Here is a 24,558-nt window from a genome sequence, read left to right as displayed (position 1 = left end):
GAGAGGTTTGATGTCTAAAGAAACCATCCAGGGCAAGAATAGCGGCTCGGTGTTAGTTTAGCAAGGAGTAACAGTTGAAGAGGAATAGCATCTCCTTGGAGACACTCCTCCATTTGTATTCCAAACCTATTAAAGAGGCACTCTTTGCTTTGGGATGGGTGCTTTTTTTTAAATATATTATTGAGAGCATGGTTGATAATTAGACCTTTACCCATGCTTAGTTGAAAATATGGCAATTTGGTTGTTAGGTCAGGATGTTGTTCAGCTGCACAGCACGTAAACATTCAGAGATGAATTTTTCAGATGAAAGCACACATTCATCCAAACCTCAGAAAAACATACCTAACTTGGAGCAGTCTCCGTGCCCCGAGCCCTTCTCTCCGCACGGGTAGCTGGGAATTTTAAGAGCAGGCAATCTTCACCTTTTGAGCTTGCTGCTGCCCCAAGGCTTACTCTGACCTGCCCTTCAATGCCAGAAGGTGCCCGCCCTGCCCTTGCTTGTCCCCTCGGTGTGACCCTCTCCAGCCTGTGGAGTCGGCAGACATTTACCAGGCAGGTTTCTGCTGGGGCTTCGCTCCCTGAACTGCTTCAGGGCTGGCAAAAAGGGCTCAGCGGGGACACACCACTGGGAGCAGGGAAGCTATAAGGAAGGGTCTGTTCTTTTTGCAGGGAGCTCGATGTCAGTTCTCCCACGGTGTGAAGCCTCACACCGAGAATTTCTTTCAATTAAACCACCTTAGAGTCCTTAAAGATCTTGTGCCATCACTATGTGTTACACATACGCGCTCTGCACAGACCCCCACCCCCACCACATCTCTAACTGTTCAGGTGAAGGGATGCCAGGGGACAGGAGAACAAAATACACAACAAATTAATTATTTTATTTTTTAATTATGAAATTGGGATACTACCCTAGGTCAAAGTGAACTCTGAGAATTTTTATCCTAAAAAAAGAATAGTATCAAGGGGTTCAGTTATCCTTGCTTCTACTGGCAATGTTACTGCAAGCAGAAAGGCAGCTTTATTTAGCAAGTGAAGATGGGGACATGGTGTCAGTGGTTTAATAGCTTTCCCATTTGAAAAAAAAAAAAACGAAAAAAACGACTTACTGTCAAATTGAATCCCTGACAAGAAGAAAAAGTTCAATTAAACCTTTCAAAATGTAGAAGAAAGAAAAAGCCTTTACTCCGAGGATGCAGAGCAGCAGCTAAAGGAACCTGAATGGAGCTGACGGACATCAGAGCCCCTTGGCACCATCAAGTAGTCCAGACTTGCTGACAACACATTCACCTTCTGTAGCACCATCTGCCACCGGCTTCGGTCACTTTGCCAAATAACCCTTCCCAGTACACAAGCTTTCTGCTGCTAATGAGGACGCATCTAGCAGAAGAACAGGAACCCCAGTCAAACTCCGACAGCATCCCAATTACACTGAAAAAGAGATCCAATCACAGATTTTTGGACAGAGAAGCATGTACGATCTTGACAGCAAACCTGCCAGGCCAGGCAGGAGAAGGAAGCTGTTCGGAGCTCTGAAAGGCAACACGCTAACACACCTCCATGTGCCAACTTAGAAATTAGGGAGGAAGAGAGGGAGAGAATCAATTTAAGTGACTTGCACCATTCTAGCTACTGGTGCAGACGGCTGCGACAGTATTATCCATAATTAATTGGATGAATTTTCTTGTAACGTGCAGTAAAAGGGAAGAGGAGCACAACATTCTGAGCTTCACTATACTAACGCACGCTTCTCACCCAGCCCAAATTCTGAGATTTCAAACTGGAGGGAAGGGACTCATCTTCGAGCATGGCGCTGCATGCAGAAGTTGATGGCATCCCTTTGCACACGCTCTCTGGCACGTTTGACTAACAGAAGGTGACAAAATACTGTCCTGTGTATTGAGTAACTGCTGGAAAGAGGTGGTTGTTCAGGCCACGTTTGCAAACCTGGTGGGCCATGGCTGGTATATGACGCCATGTACTACAGCTGCCATACGACCCAGCTGCTCCAGGCAGGACCTGCCCGGGATGCAACAACATTTGCCAGGATGTTTCTAGTTCCCATGGGAGACAAAACCTGAAATTCACTCTCTATAAAGTCCTTGGTCAGATGGGTTAGTGTCTTTATTAGGGAGGAGAAAAGTGCTTCGTGACTTCCAGATCCTCAGCTAGCTGGAGCCCTCACTGGTATAAAGTCTACATCAGCCCTTTCCCTCAGACAGGATCTTCAAACAAAATGCCATAGTTGGGAAATACAGAAATCTGTAGCAAGGAGCATTTTCTAGGAACAATTCCAGCCGAATTAGTACAGCAGCAGCAACACAGGCATCCAGGAAGGTCAGAAGAATAGAGCTGGCACCTACAGCTATGAAAGACTGAATCCTTCCAAACGCCTGTTGTAGAAGACCAAAGAGACAGAAGACAGATGAACTTAACAGATATCCGAAAAAAAGTGATGTGTAACTGGAATCCAAAACCATATCACAGCTGAAAACAACTTTCTTTGCAAAAGAAGTCAACATATCTACGGATCTCAGTTGCAAATGAAAGCTTTTGCTTGACTAACTGCAAAAGAAAAGAAGTGCCAAAGAAGTTAGGCTAGGCAAAGAAACAAATTCCTCTACATCAAAGCTCTGATTCCTACAAAATAATATAAAATAAATAAGAAACCCAAAACAAAACAGAAAAGAAACCCCCACAGTTTCAGTGAACTGTGGGGCTGTTTACTGAATCAGTAAACATGGGCAGAAGAGCAGTGTTAATGTCAATGAGATGGCACTTTAGCTTAGAATATTCCTCTGCAGGAAACTTTCAAAAGTCAAGGCAGTATTTTTAAAACATCCAGAATTGCCCGATTATCATCGTACGTCTGTAAATGAGATTGTGCTTTGGTGAGGACAGAGTATTTTCCTAGGAACAGCAATAGCGATGATGTATTCACAAAAACATCCAGCTTTTAATTCCAAGAATGGGCTTGAAATTTAACTACATACGCAGCAGCCAAATGTTAATTTAGGGTGAGAGTGACTGCCCCGATGCACCCCCGACTCACGAGTACCCCATATTGGGGTATTGGCCACTGCAGCCAAACTCACAGCAACAAAGGACTCTGCTTTGGCAAGTCCACAGGATGTCACCATAGGCAAGGCGACACTGGTACGAAAGGGTGACAGGAAGGTATGGCCGCCTTTGGCCCAGCGAGTTAGGAGACATGCCATAACTACCCAGTATTTTCTCATGTGTCTTTGGGGATACTCCTGCAATAAGGCTGCTCCAAAAAGGAAGGAAATGTTTTTAATTCTCTCCGGCCTCAATTATACACCCTTTCTAAATACGTTTTTAACTGCAACAGTAAGACAGCATCGGTGTCCACCAAAAGAGAAGATCCTCCCCCCAAAAGAGACAGAATTAATAAAACAAGTCTGAAAAGGAAACACTACGTCACTGCAAGAGATCGGTCTAAGCAGGGAAAGTTGACCAAGTTGAGCATTTGGCCACAGGATCTTTCTTAGGATCAAAGCCAGTGAAAAAAAAATGCGTACCTTCAAAGAGGGCCTTCATAATTATTATAATAATAATAATAATAATAAAAAAAAGATGGTGCAATTATAAAAGCATCAAACGTGGGAGTCCCTTTGATCAGTCATGTGGTTTTATAACTTACGTTAAGCCACTCCTTCTGCTGAAGTTCTTGAGTGTGTCACCAAAGACGATAAAATACTATTCCAATCGGACTGTTTGCAGTATGGTTGTATAGGCTCGGGCAATCTTCTAAGGCGTTCTAAAGACCATTCCTCTGTTATACTAAATGGTTGCTTGCTTAGCAAATGCGTAACAGCAAAATCAAGAGCAACATATGCAACAACAGCTCTTTCATCAATTTCTCATCACTATTCCTTGACCACCCCTATCAAGTAATTAATATAGAAAACATATCCCACAACTCCACTAAACACTTTCTGAACACCTGCCCAGGAAGAAAACAAGATTTGTCCCAGGGGAAATTCACTTGATTTGACTTGCAGGTGTAGAATGATCCAATAAAGCCCCTTTCATTAAACAATGTCAACTACATTTGAAAGGATAACACCAGCTTCAGGACAGATAATGACTGATAAGCTGGTAATCTAGTAACAGGTCTCAGTGCACCTGCCCATTTCTTTGTTCTCCAGCTTCAGATAGAGATTTGATAGGAAGGAGACAAAACTGGGGTTTTTTTTTTTTTCTTCCCCTCCAGCAATATACAGAGGGCCAGATTCTGCATGTCACTGAAGAGGGGCTCCAGATCACACCGTAAGGCCAAAACTGCATTTCTATCTCAGTGAAGCCATTTTGAAGGACTTTAACCCAGATTCTGCCATTTGGTTGGCATGTACTTTAAAGCAGCGCCTGCTGCACTCTTCCCCAACTTGCCTGACGCTAGTGAAGTTTGGCAAGGTGTCACTCCTCCCCTAACAGCAGCTCCAGGCTTTGGAAAGGTGTGGAGGACAGCGGGGAGGAAAGCTATCGCATGGTGAGCAAACAGAGAAGCCAAGAAGCTTTCAGTGTGCCACTTGAGCCAAAGTAGCCTTTATTGCATTGCTTCGGGAGGACATCGCCTGAAGAGAGTGCGTGCCTCCCTGTGAGGTATGTATATGTATGCATGGATTTTTAAGGGGTACAAAGTAGCATGTCAATCCCTGTTATCTGTGCCCATTCATCCATTACCAAAGTTTTCATGTGATAGAAGAGACCAGTACTCTTTAGGCTGGAAGAGAAACTCTTCCATAAAACAATGAATAATAAGATCAACAGGCAGCAGTGAGGCAAATACGAAAAAAATCATTCAAACCACAGGTTAAAAAAATAATCCAAAGTAATTTTCTACAGAACAAAATTAACCTGTGAAGCTCATTGATAGAGGATGTTATAGAGGGCAACATACGAATCAAAAGGCAACAAAATAAGCTCATGGGAAATAGGCCCAGCATGTCATTACAACAAAAGCAACCCCCGCCTCATCAAGTAACTAAATGCAGAATACCAGGGCTAAGGACAGCCAGAGGTGAAACATCACCTGTACATCCATCCGCTTCACGTGCTATTTCCCTACGCTTGGGCAACCTCAAGAGAGTGAGCGCTACAAGAAACAGGAGGTTAGGCAAATACGAGAGTCTCAGGAAGCCGCCTGTCACTTGGCCTCGGTCCCTAAAAATGCAGAAACAGCGTATGTTAAAATGAATTAATTCATGATTATTCTATTGTCATTTTCTGAGCAAAACTAAACACTTGCATGATATGAAACACAAGAGCACATATTGGGTTAAAAAGCAAGGAACGATTACAAGTTAATCTATGCCGATTTCTCATTTGTTGTTGTTAGTTAAGGTATTTCAACTTGCTCCATTTGCAGTACCTTGTTAGGACAGGGCGTTCAGCTTCCACTGATGAAAAACTGATTTTAAAAATCAGCCTGAGCCCCCGCTCAACATGAGACGAGGCAAAATAAAAATGAAGTAATGTTTCTGGTGCTGATAGTATTTTGTAGGAAAAAAACACGTAGCATCACATGTTAACACCTTTATCATTAACTTTTTTTAATCACCTCCAATCTTTCTTACTTAACAGACTACTGTAACATATACACCTCTGCAAATATTAAACTAGTACTGCCATCGCTATTTTTGTTGATGTTTTTAAGCAAAGAAAAAGCCACGTTTATTTTGTAGTAGCAATAGTTTCTTTTTTATTTTTAATATACTTTAGGAAACAATATACAAAGCTGAGCTTTGCCACCATTTTCAAACGGTGGGTTGCTCCAATTACACAAATTCAGCGTTTTGTGATGGTTAAGAACAGCAGTCAGCACCAGACTTAAACAGTTAGCTACAACACAAACATCCTTCGAAATGAAATGTCATAATATCAAGACAGGTAAACCAGGAGTTAACATATGACAACTGTTGGGGAGGTGTCTTAAATCATTCTTGTTGAATTTTATATTTCATTAAATATTTTATACACATTTTCCTGTTTACAAGTTTTAAACAAAACCTCCCTTGAGGAATTATTTAAGTACAAAAATGTTCAACAAGAACAGTTCTAATAAAGAGTCCCCAAACAGACCAAATTTTAATATGTGTTGACCAAAGGAAATGAAAACCAGTGTTTCTTTGTTTTAACATGTTTATTACAACAGATACAATTCACATCTGACTAGCTTTTTTTTTTTCTTCTTTCCCCTCCCACAACCATGTTAACATGTTCATTGGGCTATTTCCTTATATTTGAGCAAGTAATGTACTTTCAGCACACATGCCCAGCAGTACTAGAAGTCCATTCTTACAGGGTGCAAATGGAAATACGTTTCAATAATTTATACAAACAAGTGGGTTATGCTCAATCACTGCAATTTTAAGCTACTGTACACAGGAATGAAAAGATTATAGAAAAAGTGCCATAGCAACAGTGCCTTAAGAAAAGAGAAAATTAGAAGCATTAAAAAACTGATAAAATCAGATTTAGGATTTCACGGGGAAATGGAACACAGAAAATGAAAAACATTTCTCTGTAAAACAGAAATGGAGAAGCACTGCTCTCGATTCGGTGCAAGTGTGGAAACAGTTGTTTCATGGTATTTTGTACATTACCCAAATTGTTGCAGCCTTAGACACAGATCGCCTGGCGCTTGCATTGAATTTTAGGAAATGCAAGATTTCTGAATGATAAATTAACTAAAAAAAAAAAAAAGAAAAGAAAAAAAAAAAGAAAGCTAATTTTGCAGACAGGTTTACATGTAAAAGGCTAGGTATTTAGCCACCTCAGCATTGATTAGTTTTGGATGTCTAAGCTCTGATACACATGGCTTCCCATGGCTTCACTCTACAAAACATATTTACAACGTGAAGAATACATCTACAAGAAATCTACATTTCAAGGGTTTTACAAATCATTCTTGTATCTTTCCCCTGAATTTGACTCCCTCCTGTCCCCTTCCCCATGTCAACTTTTTTTCTGCCCAGCTCAACGGTCCAAAGTCTACTCAAATGCAGCTCAAAAGTGTTAAGACTGGGCATCAGTTTAATAGTTCCTGTACTCAAAACCATGTGCAATTGTTTACAACTTTTCACACCATGAAGGAATTCTGATTCTTTAGCTTTTCAAGTTCTTTAATTTGTTGCCTCAAAAATAGTATCCTGCAAGAGAAAAGAAATAAATTAGTATAAATATTTCCATTATACAGACATTAAATAAGTATCTACAGAAGTACTTCCACAATTTCAGTGAAAGATACCAAGCTCCTTAGCTCTATTAATAACATTCAGATATTTTAAAATTATTTTCCAATCTATTCCATCACCTATAAACACCGTGTGCAGATGCGCAGAGACCTGCCGTGTTTGATACCTTAGTTCAGAAAATTAAGTTGCTATATTTCATTATGACTGATACAAAATTATGTTTAAGCCTGCTCTTCATTTGAATTTAACTCCCAGAAAAAGCGGGACACCGGAAGAGTATGCTGAGTAACTGAATGTTCTGAAGAATGCTAGCATGCCTGTGTTATGCAGTTTTCTAGACTGTAAAACAACCCAAAGAGCTCATAAACTTTTTTAAACAAGAAGCTTTCTTCTAGTGCCACACTTTTTTCCTTGTATTTGGCTCTGTGGCTAGTGGTAGTCTCTAGTTACGGTAAGCTCTAATCTCAAAACATTCTATCATTAAAAGACATCTAAGGATTAAGTTGTAACTACACCTGGCTTAAAACCAAATTATATTGCCAGCAATTCCTTTATACATTTATTTTCTCCTTCGTCTACTGAACTGACATAAACAATTACTGTGATTCATGAACATTTGGCTTACGTAACTGTTTCCCATAATTTTTAATGAATATTTTGAAACAACTTTTCATGATGCTGAAGTGTAATGCAAGCTTGTGAATGAATCAAGAAAATATTTAGGGAAACTTGAAGTTTCACATACATACTCTATGCAGTCTGAAGCAACTTTAATTGATGCAAAAAAAGCATCCACTTCAGCAGATTTTTGTAAAACACTTTTCAAATACGTGCCCAGTTCAGTAAAAATTAATTTCCTACTGAAAAGTAAGTGTAAAACGATTAAGATAGACACACGGAAAAAAAAAATTAAACTTAAAAGGCGTGGGCATATAAAATTTACCCATCAATAAAAAGTGCCTTTTCACATGCCGGCAGTTAAGTTTAAAACAATATACTTGCTTTTCCTAGAGATAAAGCTCCCTCTCAGAACAAATTTAAGTAGTTCTGGGCAAAAGTATTGAAATAATATCATCATTCGAGTGTATTGGTTTTGATAATCCCTTTTTTGATATTATTATTGGTTTTGATAATCCCTTAATTTCCCTTTGCGAAAGCCTCCCTCCACCAACTTGTTACTTATGCCACGTATTCCATATCTTTGGGATTGCAGCAAAAATAAAAAGATACATATTATCTTAGATTCAAAGTCATAATAATGATTATCCATTGATAGTTTAAGGATACATGGTGTACAAGAAACAAGGTGCTATTTAGTGAGCTGAACAATGGCATTTGACATGTTATTTCAGATCAAATGTGCACCTAGAGACAGAAGTGAAACCTTAGGAGATACAACCTATAAGAAACCAAGCAGTTTATTCAATATACTACGGAAATTGTAATTTATGTAATGCGGTTCTGAAATAAAATTTCGGAAAGGGGGGATATTTGTGATTCTTTATTAGGAAAGATTTACAAATATTTTATAGCCTACTTCTGACTAAAGGATTGTTTTACTAACTGTCAAAAAGCAAGAGTGTCTAAGATAAAACTAGCTATTTGAACAGCATGCAATGCTATTAAAGCAGCTTAAAATAGTAAATCAGAATCACTGTACTCAAACCGTAGCATGACTTAATAGATGGGATAACATCACTCAGAAAGGAAACTGAATATGACAATAGATTCAGGATCATGACTACTGGTGAAAAGTTTCAGTATGTCTTGTAAGACTAAACTTTTCAGTCTTGCACAACAGTCTTCAGTAACGTGGCTGTTCAGAAGCAGAAGTCTACTTTGCTATAACCAACATCTCGCTAAAGAACCCCAAGATCTTCTCAGACGCCTCCTACCTAAGGAACAAACATTAATTTTTCCTTAGCTTGTGAGATCAATGACACCTGTTCAAACTTATTCTGGCTTGAGACCTAACAAATGTCTCGTGCAAACTGTAGTGATTAAGACCAGTATAAACCATGCAGATATGTACCTATGTGATCTGTGCACCATGGAGGGACAGATATTTCAGAAGTATGCTGAACTAGTGCGAGTTAATCGTTTTTTTCCTAATGCACTAATGCATCTGGAAAGATCCTTCTTTTCTATCTAAGTGAAAATACATAGAGAAATTATGTATCTGGTTCTAGTTACTGGAGACTAAGAGGTATCTGTGTGGGAAACAGGCAGAATAAAGACAATTTGCAAACCTAGCAAGCATTAGCATACTTACAAAGTCATCAGTAAATATTAGCTCATGCAAAACAATGCTAGAACAGGAATTCTAATACCGCCTTGAAAATTACTGTGAAAACAAACACAGAGCACACTTACCTTTGCTCACGCAAAGTTGCTTGAATTTCACATACTCGAACTAAAGACCTTAAATTCTTTAATTCAGTACAAATTTCTGACATATGGACACTTCCCATGTTATGGGCTTCCTCACGTAATCTTGATGCCTGCAATGGTTACACATAAAAGTTAGGATTTTGAATCATGCAGTTATCTGGAAACAACTGTCTGTAGCCAGAGGATTGCTGAATAAGGGTGTCTTGAAACAGCAAAGCACTCTAACTTCAAAAGGGAACATTAAGTCAGAAGTATGTTAAATTCTCTACAAAAGCCCATTTAGAATCAGAAATGAACAACACTGGCTGCCAAGAGATTGTCTAACCCAGCCCCATGCTAAGGCAGGGATGTTTTAGATTTCCTTGATCCTAACAAATGTTCGCCCAACCAACTCAAAAGACAGTACATGACAGGGCTCCAAGTTTCCAAAGTCATTTGTTAAAGTAGTTAAAAGTCTCTGTCCACTACTTGAATCGCAGACATAAACTTCCCATCTAAATTAAGCCTTAGTGACAAATATAATCTAATACCATCTTCTTTCCAGCTACCTTATCCAGGGAAAAAAAAAAAAACCCTTTGAAACCCTTTTCAGGTGTTCTCTTCCAGCTAAACTCCATTATTTTAATATCCCCATGTAGTCAGGTGGAGACAAGCAGAAGTGTAAATTTAAAAGGCATGACCTATCCCCAGTTTGTGTATTTCTTAAACTCTTGTCACTGAACTGGCTACATGACTCCAGAGAACTCCTCAACAGCACCAAGGAGGCTAGTATAATTACTCAGAGGTCCTGTGTATCACACTGGATAAGGAAAGTGGACTTCTTTCAAGTGGCACACTGAAAAAAAAAGTTGTTTCAAATAGATCCTTTCCTGCAGTATTACTGTTTAGCTCAGCTAGGATGGAGTTAATTTTCTTCATAGAAGTCCATACGGTTTTGGATCTGTGACCAAAACCAATGTTTCAGCTGTTGAGCAGTGCTTACACAGCACCAAGGGTTTCTCCACTTCTCACTGATCCTCCCCCAGCAAAGAGACTGTGGGTGGACAAAAGTCAGGGACACCTGATCCAAACTGACTGTGAGGATATTCCAACACCATACAATGTTGTGCTTGGCAATAAAACTTGGGGACAGATTTCCAGGGACTGCCATTGCTCAGGGACTGGCTGGGCATTGGTTGGGTGGTGGCAAGCGACTGCTTTTGCGTCATCCCCTCCTCCCCTGGCCTTTTATTTATTAAGCTGTCCATATCTCAATCCATGAGTCTTCTCACTTTTGCCCTTCCAATTCTCTCCCCCATCCTACTGGGGGAGAGCAAGTGAGCTGCTAGGTGGTGCTTAGCTGCCTGCTGGAGTTAATCCATCTGCTCAAGTACTTGTGTACTTTTGTTTTTCCTTCTGAAAAATAATAGTATTTAGCACAGGTCTTCATCAACTTCTGGCATTTCTCCAGGTCAAAGCAGCACTTTGTGTTCTAATTCCCTACAAGTTTTCTTTCCTGAAGTGTGCTGACATCCAGGAGTACCCTGGTCTCCAGTAGGATATCACTTCGCATGTCCTCCTTACGCAAGTCCTAAGCCTTGAGACTGATAGTAAATTATCAATAACAACTTTCAAAGTGCTTCTTTTTTTAAAGCTGACCAGTCACCCATCTTAAAGTAATCTCATTTAAAAGGCCTTACAATTGTTTTTGAATACAAGATTCTTGTTAAAAGGTGTTAACAGTCTTGCTGCAAATCAGGATATAACTTTTATTGCTTTCCCTTATTACCAAAGCCTGATACCAAACAAAACAAATAAACAAAAACCAAACCAAACCCCAAATCTGACAAAATTTCTTCCTTGAAAGGTCCATATTGACTATTATCATGGTTTTCTTTCTAGGTGTTTGTAAAATGGTAAATTCATAGTTTTTTTGTACTTGGATATTGTTCAATACTCAAAGTACCTCTACAATTACTGATCTGAGACCACCTACAATTCCGTTTCTCACACTCCTTAAAGATAAGATAGTTATAGAATCACTGTATCATAGAATCTTCATGGTTGGAAAGGACCTTTGAGATCATTGAATCCAGCCATACACACACAAAAAAAACCCCCTACAATCTCTGCCCTTCAGAGCATGCCCTGAAGTGCCAAATCTACACGTGTCTTAAATACCTTTAGGGATGGTGACCCAACCACCTCCCTGGGCAGGCTGTTCCAGTGCCTGACCACTCCTTCAGTAAAGTAACTCTTCCTAATATCTAATCTAAACCTGCCCTGCCACAACTTCAGACCATTTCCTCTGGTCCTGTCATTATTCACTTGGGAGAAGAGGCCAACACCCACCTCTCTCCAACCTCCTTTCAGGTTAGCTGTAGAGGGCAATGAGGTCTCCCCTCAGCCCCCTCTTCTCCAAACTCAACATGCCCAGTTCCCTCAGCCTCTCCTCATATGACCTGGTCTCCAGACCCCTCACCAGCTTCATAGCTCTCCTCTGGACATGCTCCAGCACCTCAATGTCCCTCTTGTACAGAGGGGCCCAGAACTGAACACAGCACTCGAGGTGAGGCCTCACCAGTGCTGAGTACAGAGGCACGATCACTCCCCTACTCCTGCTGGCCACGCTCTTCCTGATACAAGCCAGAATGCTGTTGGCCTTCTTGGCCACCTGGGCACACTGCTGGCTCATGTTAAGCTGGCCGTCCACCAGCACCCCCAGGTCCTTTTCTGCCGGGCAGCTTTCCAGCCACTCTGCCCCAAGCCTGTAGCGTTGCTTGGGGTTGTTGTGACCAAAATGCAGGACCCGGCACTTGGCCTCATTAAATCTCATACAGTTGGCCTTGGCCCATCGATCCAGCCTGTCCAGGTCCCTCTGTAGAGCCTTCCTGCCCTCAAGCAGATCAACACTGCCACCTAGTTTGGTGTCGTCTGCAAACTTACCGAGGGTGCACTCAATCCCCTCATCCAGATCATTGATAAAGACATTAAACAAAACTGGCCCCAGAACTGAGCCCTGAGGGACACCACTGGTGACCGGCCGCCAAAAGGATTTCACCCCATTAATCACAACTCTCTGGGCACGGCCATCCAGCCAGTTTTTAACTCAGTGAAGAGTACACTTGTCTATGCCATGATTCGCCAGCTTCTCCAGGATAATGCCGGGGGGGACGGTGTCAAAGGCCTTACCAAAGTCCAGACAGACAACGTCCACAGCCTTCCCCGCATCCAGAAGGCAGGTCACATGGTCACAGAAGGAGATCAGGTTGGTTAAGCAGGACCTCCCTTTCCTAAACCCATGCTGGCTGGCCCTGATCCCTTGGCTGCCCTGCACTTGCCGTGAGAGCTCACTCAAGATGATCCTCTCCATGATCTTTCCTGGTATCGAGGTCAGGCTGACAGGCCTGTAGTTCCCTGGATCCTCCTTCCGACCCTTCTTGTAGATGGGCGTCACATTAGTCACCCTCCAGTAATCTGGTACCTCCCCGTTGACCAAGGCTGTTGATAAATGATGGTGAGAGGCTTGGTGAGCTCTCCCGCCAGCTCCCTGAGTCCTCTTGGATGAATCCCATCTGGCCCCATAGACTTATGTGTGTCTAGGTGCAGAAGCAGATCATTGACTACTTCCTCCTGGATTACGGGTGGGTTGTTCTGCTCTCCATTCTTACCTTCCAGCTAAGGAGGTTGAACATCCTAGGGATAGCTGGTCTGACTATTGAAGACGGAGGCAAAGGAGGCATTAAGTATCTCAGCCTTCTCCTCGTCCTTGGTTGCAACTTTCCCCCCCACATCCAGTAAGGGATGGAGATTCTCCCTGGCTCTCTTTTTGTTGATGTATTTATAAAAACTCTTTTTTGTTGTCCTTCATGTTAGTGGCCAAGTTGAGCTCCAGCTGGGCTTTTGCCTTCCTAATTTTCTCTCTGTACAATGTAACGAGATCTGTGTACTCCTCCTGAGTTGCCTGTCCCTTCTTCCAAAGGTGGTAAACCCTCCTTTTATTCCTAAGTCCCATCAGAAGTTCCTTATTCATCCAGACTGGCCATTTTCCCTGCCCTTTAAACTTGCAACACTTATGTTGCTTATTTTCCAATTAACGACATTACTGGATTGTTTTCCAGTAGCGGTTAAGAACTGCTAGTGGTTCAAGAATTGTTTTAGCTACTAAGTACTGCACTGTGCATTTCTTCAAGTCTGACTGCTTTAACGCATACCTCTCCTGGCTCTCCTGATTTATTTACTTATTTACTTTTCAGTTTACTCTGGCATGTGCTCTTATGACATAATTTCAATTTAAGATATGCATCTGGTTATAAATCTGAAGAAACCAAGGCACTGCATATTTTAGCCTTCCACTTTCATCTAGCTTACCTTCTTCACTATGTATTGCACCTATGCTTTCATTCACTTTTATATCAAATATCTGAGTCCCTCAAGTGTTACTATTCAAAGCTGGTCTATAAACAACATTGTCACGTGAAGTCATCTGAAATAGCAGACAGGACAATACTGCATGTAACACCTGCATGACTGCCTAGCATTGGCTGTTCTTTTTTGATCTCTTTATTACTGATAGTGGGAAAAAAACGACCTATAAACTGTGTAAATCTGTATTTTCTGCATTAAGATACATGTAAATTCAGAACACAGTGATAGCAGCACTACCAAAACTACAGGCCAAGGCCATAGAGAGAAGTGGCTGTGCTGCACCATTTCCTTAAACACGCATTCCACGGTAGTGGCTCAGTCATTTGACTCAGTACAGGTTGGTAATGTCTTAAAATCGAATTTAAAAAATTAATGAAAAGATACAAAACAAGAAACCCAAAAGAGTCCAAATGGGCTGTCAGTCTAGACTGCACTTCTAAAAGTCATCCTGAAAATTACTACCTAAAAGCCTCCAGTGTAGACTTGAGCCAGCATGCAACCACTCTTCAAAAGACCAAAGTATGCTGGGGTAGGTAAGATTAATGTCCCACACAGACTGCGTCAGACAGCGCTGCCTGAGAAAGGACTTGAACTAGACTCAGCCAACACGGTTCCTTTGAGTAATACATTCCAAGCAGCTGACATGCATCCAAGTTTCCCTGTATTACCACAACAGGATGGGTTTCATGCAGTTAGTTATAAAATATGGACGGCAATCCTACTGGATTTCCCATTATGTAAAAATAGCCCAAATTCAGTTTGAGCCCTCTACATCATCTTAAAACCTGGATACAACAAACAAGGCAGAGTTCCTCTTTCACTGTGTTGAGCTAACACCTCAGTGACTCAAACTGTGGAGTAGTCTCAAATAGTTTAACTCTGTCAGCTAATTCATATATCACATCACAAAAATATCATTATTATAAAAATTTGTTGAAATTTATGTTCTTTGTAAATTTCAACAGAACTTTGGCAGTAAGGAAATAGTTATGGGGATAGCTATTCATCTGAGAGAATTTCAAAAGCACTGGTACTTTAAGCAAGACTGAAAACACTCAATTGCTAAATGGCAATGACATGTAAAACCTCCAAGTCTGGCCTAATCTCTCCCCTCTCCTCTCTTCTGGCTAAGGTCAAGCATCAGAGTTTTTAAGAATACTTTTAATTCCTAGGAAAAGCAACCCGTGTAAGAAAACCAGATTTTAAGCTACACATTTTGCACACAGGGAACAAAGGCACAAGCGTACTCACCTGCTTTTCCGCATGATCTGCCGGCCAGCCTTGAACATGCTTTATAAGATTTTCATTGAAGTGTGCTGCTAGCGTAGGTGTTAATGAACAAGTGGGTCGTACAGATGTATTTTGCGGTGCAGGTGTTGAATTTGATGCACTAGTGCTAGAGGTATGATTTGGACCTGGTGATGGGCTTCTTTGACTACTACAAGAAAGAATTAAGAAAAAAAAAGAAAGTGAGCACTTAAAAACGTATGTAAAACTACAGAGAAATAAACACTTAAAATTCATTGCTTCCAGCCACAAAAATACATAAAGCATTTAAACCACAAGAAAATACTTCTGGTAGACCAAACCTCTGCCACTTTTCCACAAACCTCCTACTTGTATGGGAGCTGTTTCAGTGCCAGAATATGACTTTTTTTTTTTTGTTGGTTGGGTTTGTTTTGGTTTTGTTTTTTTTTTTTTCTTTTTTTTAATGTTTGACAGCTGTTCAAGAGATGTAAGCTGTGTCTACATTTTTGTGTTGGATAGAGAATATATACATGCATGTTCTTCCTTCAAATAGCTGCACACCTAAGATTTTTCAATAATGATGTATCAGATAGAGTCAACCAGGTTTAATCAACAAAATATCATCAAGTGTCATAATAATCATTCAGTACAAAGCCTGATGTCCTGATCTAAAAATATAGTCATATGGGCTTTTAAGGAGTATAACTATTTACTAATGCCAAAACACAAACACCTAGGTGACTCTGTGATACCATACATCTTCACTTAAAGCCTTCAAGAGCACAGAAGTATCAGAGCGGCAGTATGTTTGTAGCCACCAACTTGACTGCTTTACTGGAACATACTCATGCTGCTGTTTTTCTGGTTGGTGTGATAACCTGCTGCTGGAGAACAGATACACGGAGACATGTTCAGCTGATGTGTACTGTAACACAAATCAAAAACTCTGTGCCTTAGACACAGCCTTTGACTGTCCTCTTTCACATCTCCTTATGCAAGCAAACACAACATTTACAGTATCCGAACACTACAGCAAAACACAGCTTTTCCAATTCTACTTTGCAACTATAATTCTTGGTCAAAAACTTTTCTAATTTTTATTAAAAAACTCTCATGTTGATCTTGGCATAGCAGTCTTTTGCCATCTACGGTGCTTCAAGATTATGTTGTCTACAAAGTATTCTAGCCGTTGCTTTAAGCAAAGTTAACAGGTTTCTTTAACTGCATTCCTCTAATAATTACACTTTTGCTCCACTTCACAAGACATTTTTCCTCTCTACCTCATGATGCTCCTCATGTATGGGAGGGGTCTTCTTAAGAATACCATCTCTTTACAAAAGCTCCTGCAATGACTAAAAAAGGTGGGTACTGCTTAGGTAAATCTTTGGTAAACTTATATGACTGACTAATCCACAAGGACTCTTGTACTCCCAATTTGCAAATACTCCTCATCCTCCACCTCACACTTGGGTGATAAGCTCTCTAGATAAAGTATGTTTTTTTGTTTCAGTTATACCATTTCTCTCAATAAAGCTACAACATACAGCCTCAACACCTAACATTAAGCCCAACAAGCCACAGAAGTTTCCCCTCAAATATGTAAAAATCACTGATACTTAAATTTACTTTCCATGTGTCCAGAAGCCCAGGTATCAGGGCCAGCATGAACACTACACTCTCATACTGTATGAATCCAACCACATCTGACACAACTGCCAGGGCTGCAGCTACGGAGTTCTGCTATGTGTAATAGATTTCATCGCTCTTTTTCAACTTCTGTACTATCAGTGATAGACAACTCCACTGCGACATTCACCAGCATCAAAACTGATATTTGGTATAGCACTATTATCAAACAAAGGATCACAATGTGCGGGTTTGTCTCCTCCTTGCAAGCACTGCTGTCCAGGTGATCTGATCTTCTGGGAAACCAAACTTCCACTGGGAGGGGTATATAACCCACCGTGGGGAAGCTTAGAAGCTGATGTTTCAGCACCTGCCCTTTTCTACTCCCCCATCCCTTGCAAAAACAAGGCCTCTACATTCTTAATTCCCTTTCCAGTATTCGTTCAATCACTCCCACCCCCCCCGACACTCACAGAGAGAGTGTTCCCCTGTTCATATGTTTTGCGAAGAAGAGGTGGGAGCAGCGCTAGTTACCCATGCAAACATGGACAAGGACAGGTCAGGATGGAGACATGCTGCTCTCTCCTCCCACCCTTGTAAGGGAAAACGAAGGAAGGAGTAAGCTTGAGGAGGACAAAAGAACATCACTAGGATCATAACAGGGACGGTATCTCACAGTTACAATGCTCTTTGGCACTACATATACTGAGAAATAGTAGTATTAATTATTTAAGTACCTAGCCATTACTCATAAGATTATATTTACAATCACTCTCCCACCAGCAGCAGCTTTTCAACACAGGAAATAATTTCTAGTCTATTTCTTAAAACTTTCTTACTACTTGCCTGCAAGTGATATAAAGTAGTATGAAGAAAAATCAAATTCGAAAGAAATCTTAATTCCTCACATAACCTACTCCCTTTGAGAACTAAAAACATCCTGGCATAATGCAACTATCTTTACAGTCCAATGCCCAGCCATTTATCCTAATCACTCACACTTGCAAAGAACTACAGCACGTTTCCAAACAGCCAACAAATTAGGTACAGCACACTGCTCTGCAGCAAAGACTTTAACCTCATTCCTTTCAATACCCCCAAACTTGTTTAAAAGCTCAGAATTTAAAAAAAAAAATGCAGAAAGATTTTTGCAGGCAGTTTTCTTGGAGTTGGATACATAAAATTCCTTTGATTTCAGGCAGCAGAAGTCACAAAAGGGAATATGTGGTGTAACTGGGGTAAAAAGTATTCTTTGGATTTTGTGGTCTGTGTTCTCTTCAGTAATTGGCTCAACTACTGCAAAACCACTTACAAGTGCAAACACTTAACTGTAAAAATGTTCAGTTGATTAGGAAAAAAATGGCACTTAGATTTTGAAGCTGAGTTGAAACTAGCCACGAACGTGAAAGGCAGCAAGGGCTGTACATCAGGAGCAAATGAAAGGTCAAGGAACATGTGCGTTGCCCCTCTACAAGGCAAGAGGATCTAGAGACAAAGGACATGAAGAAAGCCAGGATATCTGGCAACTTTTTTTTTGCCTGGGTTTTTATGGGGACGGTCTGCCTTCAGTCCTCCCACCCACCCAAGGACATCAGCAGAGCCAGTGCAAGTATTACCTACAGCGGAGAAAGAAGTTAAGGAACAGTTAAGCCAACTGGACCTATGTCCATGCAACCAGATGGTATGCACCCAAGGATAAACAGGGAGCTGGCCAGTGTAATCATCCTGAAGCAGCAGGTGAGCAGGCAAGTTTCCTGATGATGGGGAAAAAAGCAAACATTAAAGCCATCTTGAAGAAACACAAGGATGACAACCTGGTGAACTACAGGCCAGTTGACCTTAGTCTCTGGGAAAGTTATGGAGCAACTCTTCCTGGAAGGGTTTCCAGCTACATGAAATACTAAAAAGGGGGGGCGGGGTGGGGGAAGTGACCCAGCATAGATTTACCAAGGGGAAATTATGCCCAACAAACCTCACTGACTTCTACAATGAGATGACTGGCTCAGAGGATAACTGGAAGGCAGCAACATTGTGTGCTTTGACTTCAGCAAGGCCTGTGACATCCTCTCCCACAGTATTCTAGCCAAACTGTGCACTTATCCAGTCCGTGTTTCATGTAAAAGGTGGCTGGAAGACTGAATGAACTGCTGGGCTCAAAGGTTGCAGTCAGCAATACAAAGACCAATCAAAAGCCAATGACTAGGGCTGTTCTTCACGGATTAATACTGGGGGCAATACTGTTATTAAAACCCTAGGCGGTGGCACACAGCGCACCTTCAGTGAGTTTACAGGTGACACCTACTTGGGGGGAGCAGTCAATATGCTGGAGGGTAGGTTGTTATTCAGAAGGACCTGAATGGGCAGACGGGAAACAAGTTCAAAAAAGGCAAATGCAAAATCCTGCACCTGGGGTGGAATAACCCTGTACAACAATACTGGAACAATCCCATGGAGCAGCACAGGCTAGTGGGTAGAAAGCAGCTTTGCAGAAAAGGACCTGAGGATCCTGGTGGACAAGTTAAATGCGAGTCAGCACTGTATCCCTGTGACAAAGCTGTCCAAGCACACGCTGGGCTGTATTAGCAAGAGCGTGGCTGAAGAAAGCAATTCCTCCCCTCTCTTCAGAGCTTACGAGGTCCACAGTACCTGGAGCACTGCGCAGTAGGAAGCCCAAAACCAGACAAAAACTAAACTGCCACACCAAAGGAATATGGCAGAGGACCACACCAATGACTAGGGGGCTGAAGCACATGCCTTATCAGCAGAAGCTAAAAGAACTGGGTTTATTCAGTCTGGAAGAGAGAAGGCTGAGGTAAGGGTAGTGAAGGATCTTCCTACTGTTTTTAACTACCTGTGAGGAGAGCAGTCAGCCAGACTTTTTCCAGTGATGTGCAGTGATAGGGCAAGAGGCAGAGACACAGGTTGCAACAAGGGAAATTGTAATTAGATATAACAAAAACATTTCACCGTAAGGATGGTCAAACATTAGGAAATGCTCAGAGATGTTAAAAAAAAATAATCACCTAAACAATGTCCTTAGCAATTCAAACTTGCTGGTCCTACTTTGAGTTGTGACTTGGACTAGATCACAACTAGAAGTCCCTTCCAACCTAAATTCTATGTTTGTATGTATTCATACAGCATCAACATAGTGACGGTGCAGAGAAAGGCTACGTTTTTTAACTAAGTAGAATTGAGGTAACACCTTCCATGCTTATTTATCTATTAGTTCTAATAGAATCAAAGTTCTGTTATTAATTGCCTCCTCTCCATTTATCAACCTGGCTTCTCTGACTCCTACTTCATCAGTAAAAATCATCAGAAATATTTCAAAAAAAAAAAAATATTTTGTGGGTTTCTCAAAAAATCTTCTCAAAAAAGTTGTATCTTAATTATGAATAAAAGATACCGTCACACAATATCCTAGCACTGCTATGTTAGCAGCAGGGGGAGCTACGAATGCAGCAATGACAGATAGTTCCAAACTGCTGCTCTATTTTCAAATGCTTCAATAAAGCCAAATACCTGCCTTAGCTGCTGGATGAGTTAAAAGACTGACTATACACAGGTAACGCAATTCTTCCAGAGAGGCAAAAACATCTGCACAAGAGCACAAAACCAGAATGGTTCTGAAATACACTACAACAAACTACAACATCTTACATCTACAAAAAATGCGAGGAAGCACCTTCCCCTCCAGTAGTTCTGCATTTTCTAAGGTAAATGAAAAATATTCCCAATCCTTTCTGGAAATAAAGAGAAACTGGCAACCTGATTAAACTATTCATTATTGAAGCACTCATTTAGCTCCATTTTTAAAGCAGCCATAATTCATGGTGTGTCTTTGGAATCATGTCTTACAAGACGACTCGCTGTATGCCTACATTGCATTGATTTCCTAACTTAGGCAGCTGAAATGTTCACAACTTTAAAGTTATCAATAGCTATTCACGTATTTTTTAGATAGTGCTTCCTCCCAAACAAGTAAAGTAAAAAATAATTTTATCTCCATTTGCTTAAAACCGTTAGTAAAAGAAAGGAAACGTAATTGTGGTTAACTTCTGCACAATGAATCTGTGTTTAAGCTGTAGAAAAATGCAACCTTAATTCATAGAGCCTCTGGTCCACAGTTCAAGTTGCTAAATTATTGTTCATTCCCATAAAAAAAATGTAAAGGGAGCTAGCCCCAGGAGCAGTCCCCAGTCCGCCTAACTGCTTTCACCTACAAAGGAATAATCTACTCTGTATAGATTCAGAAATACTGCCCAGACACAGAACTTCTTTTGTGGATGAGTACATCTACATCTGAGCTGGTCCATCCTTCATTCAGCTCCACTGCACCGAACAGAAGAAAATAGCAGTAGCACAATTTTTTCCAAATCACCTGCTCATTAATTCCCCCCCCCTTTTTTTTTTTTTGCAAGTGAGACACTTCCAAAAGAAACAGAAATCCACGAACTCACGATGCACAATATACCACTGCCACAAGCGTGTAACAATTTGAGAGATACAGGATACTAAACAACAGTAATATTGTCACAACATCTTTGATACTAGGCTGCACACTTTCCTTTTTGTACACTGCTTCCTGTGCCTCCTCCTCAAATAGGGACAGTGCCACCTGTATGACCCATCTGCTCAGTGGTACATATCCCGGCCCAACTCAGCTTCCCTTCTCCAGGAAAATGCTGATACCAAGCGGAGCAATGGTTTGCAGAGGGCCAGTAGATCCCAAAAGCGAACTCGATGTGGGTAAGGGTTACGCCAGAGTAGGAAGTCCTATACCCAAAGGGAGGGGGGACACACTGTACGGTCTATGGATTAGCAGGCCAAATTCCCACCACTATCACTTCACACAGACTCCAGCCCACGGTGAATGTTTCCAAGAATAAGACTATCTTCCTTAGCAAGATTTCCTATGGGGAATGGGTGATCAGCAAAGGACAAAAAGGTCTGTGACTGAGAGCTATTCCCCAAAACCTCACCACTCCTTATAAAACGTTCTAGTCCCCTGGTTTAAAAGGTTTAGCTGGTTGCCAAGTATAGTTTTATTTTTGGTACTGTAATTCAGAAAGATTGAAACAGCACCATCCGTAATTACTAGACAGTGGAGCTGGTATACTATGTCTTTATTCTACCCATAGAGGAAAATGAGTTGTAGGTTAGACATCGGCCAAAGACTAGAATGAAGCGTCTGTAAGATCGCCAACATTAAGAGACTCAAAAACTTCTGACTTCCTTCTGTTTGTACCCTCAAACTGATGAATATCACAGTGTCTCCAGCAAAGTCAGTCACCGGGACAGCACACCAAGCAAACAAACAAAAAACCCACCCTCCCAAAAAACCCTGAACACAAAGTAACCTCCCCCTCCTCACCAAAACAACAAAAAGCAACACAGATTTGGAAATCCAATAATAAATTAGTGCGTCGATAACACATAATCAAAGGTCCCCTTTAGTATTAGTCTCAGAAGGGCAGATAAAACAACCTCACTATTTTATAATCTGGAAAGCACCACCATGTAGTTTCGGGTATGCTGACAAGGAAAGAGTGTTGGGTTTTTTGTTTGTTTGTTCGTATTATAGCACAGATCTCATTCAATCACTTTAAAAATCCAACTTTTAAGAAGTGCAACACAATTTACACGAATCCATTGCAATGATGCACTTTTTTAAAAAGTCAACCTGCAATCTCCTCCTGCCACAGTTCCAGACCATGACTCCATCACAGAAGGAAGGATCTTATGACAAATCTTTGGTTACAGCCCCTGGAACCAGTATGATAAAGTGCACAGCATCCTACGCAATGAAAAGCCCATCTTCTCAAAAGAAAAATTTCAGACAAGATATAGATTCTAAACCCACCTTGTAAATCCATGGCTAAATGCTCCTATCATGCAACAGCTAAAGAGGCTGCAATGCTGACAAAGAAGTCTGACCAACCAGAAGCATTTGTGAAACTTACTTCATTATTTAATCTTTTTCATTAAAGCAGAAAAATTGTCTGATAGACAAAATTTCTTACTAATTTAAAAGTCAAATTACACTACAGCACGACACCGCAAACATCTAACACTAAGCAAACCACAGAGTTAAAGCATTTAAACCCATAACTGCACAGAAAGAAACAAAATCTCCAAACTCAGAATTCAAAATACAAGGAATCACTTGTAAAATTCACTCCAGAGTGACGGGGCAGAAATATTTATTCTATTTTGCTTCTGTGAATGGAACTCTGGTGGTGGTCCTAAAATGGAGAATCTACCACATTAGCTCTATAATAAAGATACTTAGCTGCATCCTTTCAGTAGCAGCAGAGTTAAATCGTGTTTAATAGGCCAAAGAAGAATCCACAAATTGCAACACATACAACATACATTCAACCCAGAGCAAAACCAGACGACAGCACAGAGAAGTATCTCAATATACCTTGAGCGCTGAAGACTTCGTGGAGAGGCAGGTTCATGACCTGCCTGCTTGTCAGCTATTACCGGCTGCTGAGGTGCTGCCTGTGAAGCTGGTCCTTGTTTAACACCTGGAGTAGCAACCTGGAAAGTTCAAAACTTCAATTAGAATTCCTCCACATTAAACATCAAGTGTAAAAACCAGAGGAAAATATGGAAATTACAAGACCAGTGGGTTTTTTTTTGATATAAGGTCTTTTGTTGACAGAATTTCTATATTCTTTACAAGGTGTTCGGGTTTTTTTGGTTTTTTTGTTTGTTTTGTTTTTTTAAAAATCATCTACAGTGCCACAGTTGTGATAGATACCAAGAGCAGAATTAGGTCATAACAGTATCATAACACCTCTATGAGAAATGGAAAAACAAACCTAAAGCATATTTATCATCTGCTACTCCCCCTTTTTAACTATACTGTCAGTTCTAAAATGTAATACCAACAAAATGAGAGTCACCAGTAGCTTTTTGCTTTTCGTCTGTGGTACACATTCACACTTAAGATATTAAGACACCAGATACACTGTCTTTTTTCTGTGAATTCCTGAACTACAAAAGGATGAAAATGAAAAGCCTGGGAATACACTAGTATCTAAGTTACAGTAAATGGAGTTCAAGATACTTTTTTTTGCCCCATACTCTGCATACCCCTGTCCCTTTTGAAGTATGTACAAGAGAGGAAGCAGCTCCAAAATTTATCCCCCACTCTGGAAAATCAAACTAAGAATTTTAAGAAAGAAAGAGGGAAGAAAAAAGGGTTCTAGGTATCCATAAAGACAAAAAACGTAAATCAGGCAGCCTGTCTGGCATTTGCTGACATCAAGCTGGTGTAGATTACTAACTAGTGGTCATCTGAACCTCCAGAAATTCCCTCAGTTTCAGAAACAGACTCCTGCGAAACAAACCACAGATGCCAAGTTAGACAGTATCTGCGAAAGTAAACTCAAGACATAAATTCATTTATTTAAATATACCGGAAATCTTAACGTAATCTCAAACCTACTTATATGCCTGAGAGGGAAAGCCACCTTTTAAAATTATCATCAAAGGCCAAAAAAAAGTCTGAATAGCATATGAAAAGGTCATGGTTCTGGAAAGATAAAGCAAGATCACAATAAGATCACTCAGTGTGTTTAAATCAACAGAATTATACAATTGAGGGGGGCGAGAACTTTGCTATCAATGCCTGAATTTTGCTCACCCTGTG

At 40.7% G+C, this 24,558-nt stretch overlaps 1 protein-coding gene across 8 annotated transcripts in view; it reads right to left on the bottom strand.

The window, feature by feature from the left end:
* Positions 1-6,956: 6,956 nt before the first annotated feature.
* The window catches only part of WAC (WW domain containing adaptor with coiled-coil), a 63,745-nt gene continuing 46,143 nt past the window's right edge, over positions 6,957-24,558 (bottom strand). For all 8 annotated transcript variants that reach the window (XM_054191783.1, XM_054191780.1, XM_054191782.1 and 5 more), the window contains 4 exons: positions 23,323-23,441; positions 15,270-15,456; positions 9,594-9,721; positions 6,957-7,175 (listed from right to left, as the gene is read on the bottom strand). In XM_054191783.1, coding sequence (XP_054047758.1) covers positions 7,106-7,175; positions 9,594-9,721; positions 15,270-15,456; positions 23,323-23,441 — 504 coding nt within the window. In that variant the 3' untranslated portion in view covers positions 6,957-7,105. The remainder of the gene's footprint in view (positions 7,176-9,593; positions 9,722-15,269; positions 15,457-23,322; positions 23,442-24,558) is intronic.

The sequence above is a fragment of the Rissa tridactyla genome, chromosome 2 (assembly GCF_028500815.1).
Source record: "Rissa tridactyla isolate bRisTri1 chromosome 2, bRisTri1.patW.cur.20221130, whole genome shotgun sequence".
Classification (NCBI taxonomy): Eukaryota; Metazoa; Chordata; class Aves; order Charadriiformes; family Laridae; genus Rissa; species Rissa tridactyla.
The sequence above is the reverse complement of the archived record's forward strand: the minus strand, read 5'-3'. Positions and strand labels throughout refer to the sequence as shown.